This window comes from Furipterus horrens, unplaced genomic scaffold (assembly GCF_987537825.1).
Source record: "Furipterus horrens unplaced genomic scaffold, mFurHor1.1.pri manual_scaffold_2, whole genome shotgun sequence".
In the NCBI taxonomy this organism is placed as follows: Eukaryota; Metazoa; Chordata; class Mammalia; order Chiroptera; family Furipteridae; genus Furipterus; species Furipterus horrens.
In genome coordinates this window covers 120,081,444-120,091,443 of record NW_028327172.1, presented here as the reverse complement: position 1 = coordinate 120,091,443, position 10,000 = coordinate 120,081,444, and the positions used below count along the sequence as shown (strand labels likewise).

The 10,000-nt window shown below is 38.7% G+C and overlaps 1 protein-coding gene across 1 annotated transcript in view; it reads left to right on the top strand.

Annotated features, from left to right (window-relative positions):
* The first annotated feature begins 1,999 nt into the window (after window positions 1-1,999).
* Window positions 2,000-10,000, top strand: part of TACR3 (tachykinin receptor 3) — a 43,490-nt gene continuing 35,489 nt past the window's right edge. The window contains exon 1 of the mRNA XM_090267972.1: window positions 2,000-2,547. Within this exon, the coding sequence (XP_090124098.1) occupies window positions 2,000-2,547 (548 nt within the window). The remainder of the gene's footprint in view (window positions 2,548-10,000) is intronic.

Here is a 10,000-nt window from a genome sequence, read left to right as displayed (position 1 = left end):
ACTTATGATTTAGCATATATTTTCACAGGCTTCTCTTGAAAACAATAACCCTTGATGAATGATCACTTTCAGTATGCATTTACTTTAAAGCAGGATCATGTCAATGGAAATATTGTGTTGCCTTAAACTTATTTCTATGCAATACTGTTTTCATCTTAAAAACTATAAAAAGGTCTACACTTGTCATTACCAGTTATCCTACATCCATATGTGCAATAATTATTGCAGGATTTTTGAAGAATACAGTATATTTTGAACTGCAAAAGTAAACAATACAGAATATTCACAAATTAGAAGGTCCCTTCTTTTGAAGTAAAGAAAATTCACCTGAAAACACTTAGATGAAATGCACAACAAGAGGGACGTAGCTGACATTTATCAAGGTCTCCATCTTGCCTGGTGTTGTTGAAGGAATTCTGTTGAAACTACTTGTCCTGATACTTACCCTGTAAATTAGATATATATATATTTTTTTAATTTTCACTTTCAAATGAGGTTCAAAGATTTTAGGAGATCGCTAAATTATGTTTAACACTAAATCCCTGCACACCTGCCCCCAGGAAACTAATAAAGGAGAGCCTTGTCTGTGGAACACACTGGTGAATTGCCCTTAAGATCTATCAAGCACAGACTACTTTCTGCAGCTCAGATTCCACAGTGCACTCCAGCTCACTTACTCCATCCAGCCCACCTGCCCAGCAAACTAAGGATATTGCTGCTCATATCATCGCCATCAATATGTCCTCACCGTCAGACCCTGAAAACCAATGAGCCAAATGTGCAAAACTATATAACCAAGTGTATGTATTTAAATTGCTGACAGGATATGTTTATCCCAGAGAAATAAAGAAATCCAAATCTCGTTGTTTTTCAAGAAAATGCATCTCGGATTTTCTGATTTACCTTTTGTTCTTTGTAGCATTCCACTCAGAGCAGAGTCCTCCAGGAGAAACCATAGGCTCTCAGGGTGATAAGGATTAGGAGAGGAGGAATAGACTTTGAAAGTGGGAGCGAAAGCCCTGGCTGCTAGCTCAGGGGATTGAGCACCGGCCTGCGAGCCAAGTGTCGCTGGTTCGATTCTCAGTCAGGGCACATTACTAGGTTGCACGTCAGGTCCCCAGTTGGGGGCACGAGTGAGAGGCAACCACACAGTGAAAAAAAAAAAAAAGAAAGAAAGAAAGTGGGAGCGAAGGGAAAAGAGATCCGAAAAGTGATCCATAAACACGCATGCAGCAAGTTGAGTGAGATTCCCAAAGCCACACCTAACATCCCCAGCAGCCTACACCCACAAGGACTCAGGAAAACCTCTGGGCTGTTTTCAGTTTGCCCTGTGAATGCTTTAATGTGTTCAGAAAAGAATAACCCATAGTAAAGGTCTGAGAGCAGGGACCTAAACAAAATATTTTGAACTTAAAAGAGGAAAAACAATCCTGGAGAGATTTTAATTACAACTGAGACAGTGCAGCCCTTCCTTGAGCACGTCCACCCGCCAAGCTCCAACTGCTTGGCGACAGGTAGTGAATGAATGAACTCTGAAAGGGGGGAGTGAGGGTATAGGAAAGGAACGCAACCGCAGCCTGCAAACCGGTTGGTCAGCTCCGCTGTCCCCACAACGTCACTAGAGCAGGGGGCTATAAAGCGCGCCGAAGCGCGGGAGCCTCGGTGCTCTGACAGTTATGGGGAGCTCCCGCGGGACGAACCCCGAGATCCCCTCTGGTGACAGCTTCTAATATCTCTCTTTCCAACGATCTCATCCTGCCAGCCTGCCAAAGTCGCAAACTCCTCGGAGAAAGCGGTGCCCGTGCTCCGCATCACTCGCTGGTTCAAAGCTTCCCTGCGCCAGCAGAGAGTAGTACTTTTCCTGCGGCGCTTCCACGGGGTGCTGAGGGCCACCCGGCAGCAAAGGGACCAGGAGGCAGAGAAGAGCTTCGGGGAGTGGGGGGCTCGGCTCGGCCGGCAGCGAGTGAGTGGGCACACCTGGGGCTGCAGAGCCGCGGCGATGGCCTCTTTCCCCGCAGCAGGGAACTGGACCGTGGGCGCAGGAGGAGCGGGCCCTGACGCCGCGCACCTGAGTGAGGGGCTCGCAGCAGGGGCCACCGTGGAGGCCGCTGAGGCGGAGTGGCTGCAACTGCTGGCCCAAGCCGGCAACGTCTCCGCCGCGCCCTCCACCCTGGGGCTGCCCACACCCTCCCCAGCGCCTTCGCAGCCCCGGGCCAACCTCACCAACCAGTTCGTGCAGCCGTCCTGGCGCATCGCGCTCTGGTCCCTCGCCTACGGCGTGGTGGTGGCTGTGGCAGTCTTCGGAAATCTCATCGTTATCTGGATCATCCTGGCGCACAAGCGCATGAGGACCGTCACCAACTACTTCCTCGTGAACCTGGCTTTCTCCGACGCCTCCATGGCCGCTTTCAACACCTTGGTCAACTTCATCTATGCTCTCCATAGCGAGTGGTACTTCGGCGCCAACTACTGTCGCTTCCAGAATTTCTTTCCTATCACAGCGGTGTTCGCCAGCATCTACTCCATGACGGCCATTGCGGTGGACAGGTGAGGAGAAAACCGGGAAGGAGGAGGGAGAAGGTTCAAAGATTACTCTCTTCTACGTCCCCGTGCCCCTCTTTCCCTCTGGTAATCACTACAATGCTGTGTCTATAAGGTTTTATATTGTTTTTGCTTAATCCATCACCTTTTTCACCCAACTCCTCAACCCGCTCCCCTCTGATAGCTGTCAATCTGTTTTCTAACAATTTATTCTGGGCAGGAGGATAAGGTGACAAAGGAAATGGTGGCAAGATGGGTTTGATAAGTGAAGAGGGACTAGGAAGGAGTTCTTGGAGAAAGGAGGTCAGGAACCCATTTGTAGTCCTCCTGGCCTGAACCAGATTCCGTTTCTATGATCTCCCCCACTCCCACCTCTAACCCCTTGATCCCCATTAAGAGCATCTGGAGGGACTGAATGAAGAATATGGGAAAATCTGTAATTCCAAGTAGAACAAAGTCAGTTAGAAATACTTAATACTAGCAAATTTATCAAATGGCTTCAAACGACCACAGTAAAATTTCTGTCTGTAAAATGTGCTTTTTTTTTTGGCCCCCCATCTCTCTGTTACCTATTTACTCAGAGAAATGGATGAAGACTCACCTTCCATCCTTTCTTCCACACTCTGGTTTACTGGTCCTCATCCCCACCCAACACATTCCCTATCCTTATCCCAGGGCCAACACTGGTTTCGCCTCCCAGTTATGGAGCATCCATCCACCCCGGCAACAAACTCCCTCCCCAAGACTGCCACCAGTCCGCAGCTTCTACAATGTCTTGGGTTAGATTTCACTTCCAGTAATTTGCAGGGGCTATGAGCTGGGTAAACCCTGTGCCTTGGAAATTGCATCCAAATTTTTCAGATAATGAGCAACAAAAAGCCCAAGGAATAAATGGTTAGAAAACAGACTGACCGCTGACAGAGGGGAGGAGGCTTGAGGGTTTGGGTGAAAAAGGTGATGGGATTAAGAAAAGACAAAATAAAACCTCACAGACACAGGCAACATTGTGATGATTACCAGAGGGGAAGAGGGGAACTGGGAGGTAGAAGAGGGTAAACGGGGGACAAATGGTGATGGAAGGAGATGGGCAGGGAGATAAGGTGACTTGGGGTGGTGAACACACAATACAATATACAGATGATGTACTAGAGATTTGTACACCTGAAACCTATATAATTATATTAACCAATATCACCCCAATAAATTCAATAATATTTTTTTAAAAAGAAGTTAGACACACTAATTGTAGCTGTTTAAGATAATTTTTAGATTGTTTCCTCATCTACAGTGGTGATTCTGAAATGCTCAATTTTAGAATGATATTTGTTCTTATATTTAAGTTTTAAAATGTTCTGTGTGCATTTGCTTTCTTATATTGAACATTACGGAATATGCATGCTTGTGTTGAGACAATGGTAAATCCACCTACTATTGAAGCTGGTTACACTTCAATTCAACATTATGCTAAAAATGGACCACACCAATTTATTCCAGTCTCAGTTTTGTGATTGGCAGCTGCATGGGGGACACAGGAGATGATTTCGCTGCAACTGCAAGTCTCACTAGTGGAAAGAAAGGTGCACTTTTTGACATTAACAAGCCTGTTCCAATATAAAGTAAGGCTTAATATTTATTCTTACTACATTAAGCCATTGTTATGAGAAAAAGGTGTTCTTTCTGTAAGTCTATCCTTTGTGTTTACTATTTTAAAATAGTGACCACAGGGTTTTGGCAACATCTTTAGAAACTGTTTTGAATGCCAGACCCAGAGTGTTAAACTGAGGAGCAGTGAGAAGTTGCCACTTAGAAGAAATAAGCATAAAAATCACACTTTGTTTTTACAGTCTCTGAAACTTTCAGTCATCCTTTTTCCCTTTAAATCATTTTTGTAGGGGCAAAAACAAAAAGAAGCAATAAAACCAGCACCAAACAGGGCAACAGGTAAAATTGCTTCTAACCTTGCTTGAACAAGATAAATAGAAATGAATGTTGCTTTGGTTTGAGTACCTTCCTTTTTGTTTTATCTTTGTTTCTTTTTTATTTTTTATCTTTTTTATTTATTGTAAGCATGTGGTTTTTAATGTTATGATCAGGAGGGGAGGCATTAGTGTATCATGTTGTGAAATTCTCATAATATTCTTTAAATTTTAGTGATGCTTTATGAAATTTGATGAAAATTTAGTGTGTGTGAAACTGGTGGTATTTCAAATAAGGAACACTTTCTTCCAGCATTTACACAAAATCTGAAATGGGTTTGGGGTTATTATAATGGCTAAAGTAATGCTATTTCATTACACTCACTGGTTTAAAATTAATAAATCCTGCTTATTTTTTATTGGAAAAATTTACTCACTAAAACTATACAAAATTATGGAACATACAATTTACAACAAAATCTGAAGCATACTCAGTTTGGATGTTGAAAATCTTTTTAAAAACTGTTACTTAAAGAACTCTTTGAACAGACAAATAATAAAAAGAAATAAAGAAATAAAGAAAAGCCTATATAATATAATTTTTAAAATCAAATATTATATAAATGTAACAGTTCTTGGAACTCCCAATAGTTTACAGTGCAGGAAATCTCTCTACATTGGTGTCTTATGAACTGGAAAAAAATTAAAAATTTGTATTTGCAGTTATTTTATAGATTTATATTTGCAAGGTTGACCCCTCTGAGGAAGTTCAGGTAAGTCATGGTGCCTTTGTTTATGGTTGCCTGGACTCCTTGCCACATATAGGACATAGTTAAGAGTATACACTCACAGAAATTCTATTTTCTTACACAATTAATGCTTTATTGAAATAACCTTAAATGTTATTTAATCCCCAATTAGTTTTTATTAATAAAGAAATACATCATTTAAACTGCAATGTGAAAACTTGACTTATTGAACTGTGATTGTTTTCTGTTCCCAGTTAATATAAACTGAACTGTATCCTCCTAGCCCAAATAGAAAACACTCAATTCACTCTGTCACTCAGCCTAAAGTTAAAAGGCCCTTGGAGCTTGAAAACTACTTCCTCTTTGATTCAGGCACACCTGGCTTCTCTTCAGCTGCAGCAAAATGCTTGCAAGTGCCTATGAGCTTAGAAATTTTAGACCTGAGGATTGTAGAACTGCATTTTACCAATGGAAAACCTCAAGCCAGGGGTTACACATTTTGTTGAGAAAAAGGCATTGAGTCTTCTTCCTTGAAGACTGCACTGGGAGAATTGCTTGCTGTCTATTTCCACTTCTTAAAATAAATATAATATTGGTAATGCTACTAAAGGTTTCAATGTGAGGTCACAGGTTCTGGTCTTATCCTGAAATGTGTTCCCTTCTGCTTTGTTGGAAATTCCTGAACAACTGTTTCTTTATTGGCCAAGAAACCATCTTTCAGTTCTGCACAGTTTCTTCTTGCCTGGAAGGTTACTCCACCATCCCTACACACACACACACACACACACACACACACACGGATTATTTGCCAATAGTCATTTCTTTTCTTTGTAAATTTAAATATAACATCTAAATGATACTAAGCTTTCCCAGGATCATGCAGTAGAGCCAAGATTCAAATCACTGCAATCTATTCCCAGGCCCAGCTCTCCTTAATTTCTACACTATTACAGCTAAGAAGCTGTGATTGCTGCAGGGTTTAATTAGACAAAATTCTTCCTTCAATTAAATTAGAACTTAGGGCTTGTTTATGCTATATATCACATATATATATATATATATATATATGCACATAATCATTTTATTTATTTATGATGTACCACTTGATATGTGGGGATATTAGAAAACAAAAAATGTTTTTATATTTTCTAAGCACATTTTTAAGGTTAAGTTAGAAACTCTAGAAAGGTTTATTAACATAAAATAAAGGAAAAAATTAGAGCACATGGTCCAGTATTGATTAGAATGTTTCATTAAAGAATTTTTAAAATGAAACTCACTATTTCTTACCTGATAACCTTAAGTACTTTAATATGTTTTATTGAACAGTTCAAAAAAATTAATAAAGAGAAAAAAATACTTTACATTCTTTAAATACAGGAACACACCTGACATGAATAACTATGAAAAGGAATATTTCATCTAACTGAATGGTTATATTTTTTAGCCATATAGATAAAATTGATCTTATATACTGCTCTTTGTTTTTAAATGTCTTTAGGAAATTTCTCTTTCATAAAGCTAACTATTATGTAAAGTATTCATAGAATTTCTATTTCTTTTGAAATTAATTATAGGCATACAAAAATACAGTCATAAATAAAATTATGAAGCCTGACTCTCTCCAACTAATCTCATCTAAATTCATGGCTTCACTTTTATTTTTTAATAAAAAGTTCCAATTTTTTTAAATTTATTTTATTTTATTGTTGTCCAATTAGTTGTCCCAATTTTACCCCATTGCTCTCCCCTGCCCCACCCACCCTCACTCCCACAGTCAATCCCACCCTGTTGTCCATGTCCATGGGTCACTTATACCTGTTTCTTGACTAGACCCTTCCCCTTCAAATGAACAAAACAAACAAACAAGCAAAACAGAACCAGTGACATGGAAATAAGGAACACACTGACAGTGACCAGAGCAGGAGAAGGATAACAGGGGAAAGAAGGGGAAAGGCTACAAATTTTTCTCTTATCTAATTGGTTTTCTTCTAGATTATAAAGACACACAATTTATACAATAAAGTAGATAAATATAAATGAATGAAATTATTTAAATGTATTGTGGTAAATGCTACAACATTGCTATAAATATTATTTCGGATATAAACACTTTAGTTAATTTTTTAAACTACTTTATCAGTCTTTAATTCTAGTTCCCTGAGCCAATATGCTCATTTCTTTCTACTTTAGAGAAAGTCATTGCCCATGCAGTTAAAATAGCCTTTGTTAGTGTTATAGTAAGACTTAACTCATTTTCTTTTAGCCCGCATGATGAACTGGATAAGTATAGTCTAAGATCAATTACTTTGCTTTTGCATTCCTTGCAAAGTAGTAACTAAAACTGTGTTGTAGACAAGATTACTTTTAGGAAATTTATTATGAATCATCGGCACTTTCTACAATTTGTAGTTCTAATTCAAGGATTGAAAAAAACACATATTTGAATGTAACATCAATTCTCTGACATCTCCAGTCACATGTGTATAAATGTGGTAACATTAATATGAATATCCATTATTTTTAGTTTATAACCATTACTTACAAATCATTTCTTGCTCTTCTCCCAATTATTTCAGAGTTCCTAGGGAGGTCTGATAAAAGTTTATCAGTAGTTGTCTCTAGCACTTCCATTCTCTCCACCATACCTTGTTGCATGCAGGCAAAAAGAGAGAGAGAGAGAGAGAGAGGAGAAAAAGGGGAAGAAAGAGGAGAAGGAGGAGGGGGAGGAAGGAAGAGGGCAGGCAGGGAGAGAGGTGGAGAGAGAAGAAGGGATGGAGGGAGGAGGAGAAAAAGAGACAGAGAAAGAAAAAAGGAAAGGAGGGGGGAGGGAAAAAGGAAGGGAGAAGGGAGAGTGGGATGAAGGAAGGAAGGAAAGACAATCTCAACACTTTGATACAGAGTTTGACAGTTTCTCAGGAGAAATAAGCCATGTTCTTCTCCAGATAGTTGGTTTGGGCACATTACATCCAAATCTGCAAAACTCGTAACTTACAAAACTTGACCTCTGCCTGAAATATTTGTGATGTCTATTTTTGTCCCAAATAGAATTTGAAAAATTTATCTTGTCCCTTACTTTTTTTGCTCCATTAACAATTTCTTAATGGCCAGTGTTCTTTCATCTTCAACTTGCAACTCTCACTCTCTGGGGCTAAGCTCTAAACTATCCATCCAGGATGATCAACTGTCCATACCTTGTCTTCCCTGTGCCTCATCCCTCTGAGTATAAATCATTTTTATTAATGCTTGCCTCAATGGTACATTAAATAAATGCTGCAAAACAGGCAACTGGGCTGTGCAGCCCCACCACTTCATTAGACACAGTCAGAGACTGACTGCCGCCTGAGGCACAGAAGGATCTCCAACACATGATAAATTTTTAGACCACGATTTAACCATCTAATATAATTCTATATGTGCAATAAGATTGGTGTAGATTTGATTTGTTCAGCGATGAGACTCTGGGTAATTTTATTTTCTTTTATATATTTATATGATTATCAACAACAAAATGCAAATTTTTACATGAAACAAAATAAATATTTAATGAAAGTTCTGAAAATGGATGGTGGTATTGATTGCACAATGTGAATGTACTTTACAGCACTGAACTGTACACCTAAAATAGTTAAAATGATAAATCTTACATTATATTTGTTTTATCACAATAAAAATTTTAATATTAATTAATTAGTTAAGTACCTTTTAAAAACTCAATAATAGCCCTGACCCATGTGGCTCAGTTTGTTGGTGTTGTTGTGCAAAGCAAAAGGCCCCTCGTTCAATTCCTGGTCAGGGTACATGCCTGGGTTTCTTTTCAGGTTTGATCCCTGGTTGGGGCCTGTACCAAAGGCAACCAATCAATGTTTCCTTCTCATATCAATGTATCTCTCCTTCCCATTCTCTCTTCCTTCCCCTCTCTCTAAAAATAAATAAATAAAATCTTTTTTAAAAGGACTCAATAATGACTGAAATGCATGCCAAACAATTTGGACTCCAGAAGAGAACAACTTGATTAAAATGTATATAGATATTTGTGTGTAGATGTTTTATAGAACATTTTAAACACAATTTGTGGGCTGAATTAGAAACCATGAAGACAACTCTGACAACAGAGTACTGTTAACATTATAATAAATTATTTTATAAGGTGTGAATCTTTTTCTCAGGAATTATATAAAGCTCTTTCACCTATGTGGAGTAATTTAGAAGCCTGCTTAATAAATAGCTCAGGGTTTCTGTTATTTAGTTTGGCAAATGATGTAACATTTTAAATATTTACTTAAGTTTCCTATTTTGAGTTTGTATTATCATCTATGAAATGTTTTAAATTTCACATTAGCCCACATATCAATATTACTTAAAATTCTCTTTCATGCACACCTGTAAGTAAGCAAAATGTGTATATGATTATATCACTTAACAATAGTGAACTCAATCATGCCTTGGAGCTGTTTTTTACAGGCTAGAAGAAATCAGCTGTGCACATTTCTTCCCAACATTGCACCCATTGATGTTACTTTGGTAGCTTGAAATCATAGTAGAAGTATTTATACCACAGAAATTTGCAAACACTAAAAATCAGAAGATTTGCTTTGTTTTCTGTTTTTTTTCTTTTCCCTATCAGAATGTTTGTGGTTAAATCATTTACCAGCACATGACTCACTGTATTTGTAGTCCTTTTAGATATTAAACATTGTGTAGCTATGGAGCACACTGGGATAAACAAAATAGATGTGGCCCCTACCCTAGTGATACTGTAATTAATATCACTAGCTTGAACCCCTCAGCTGT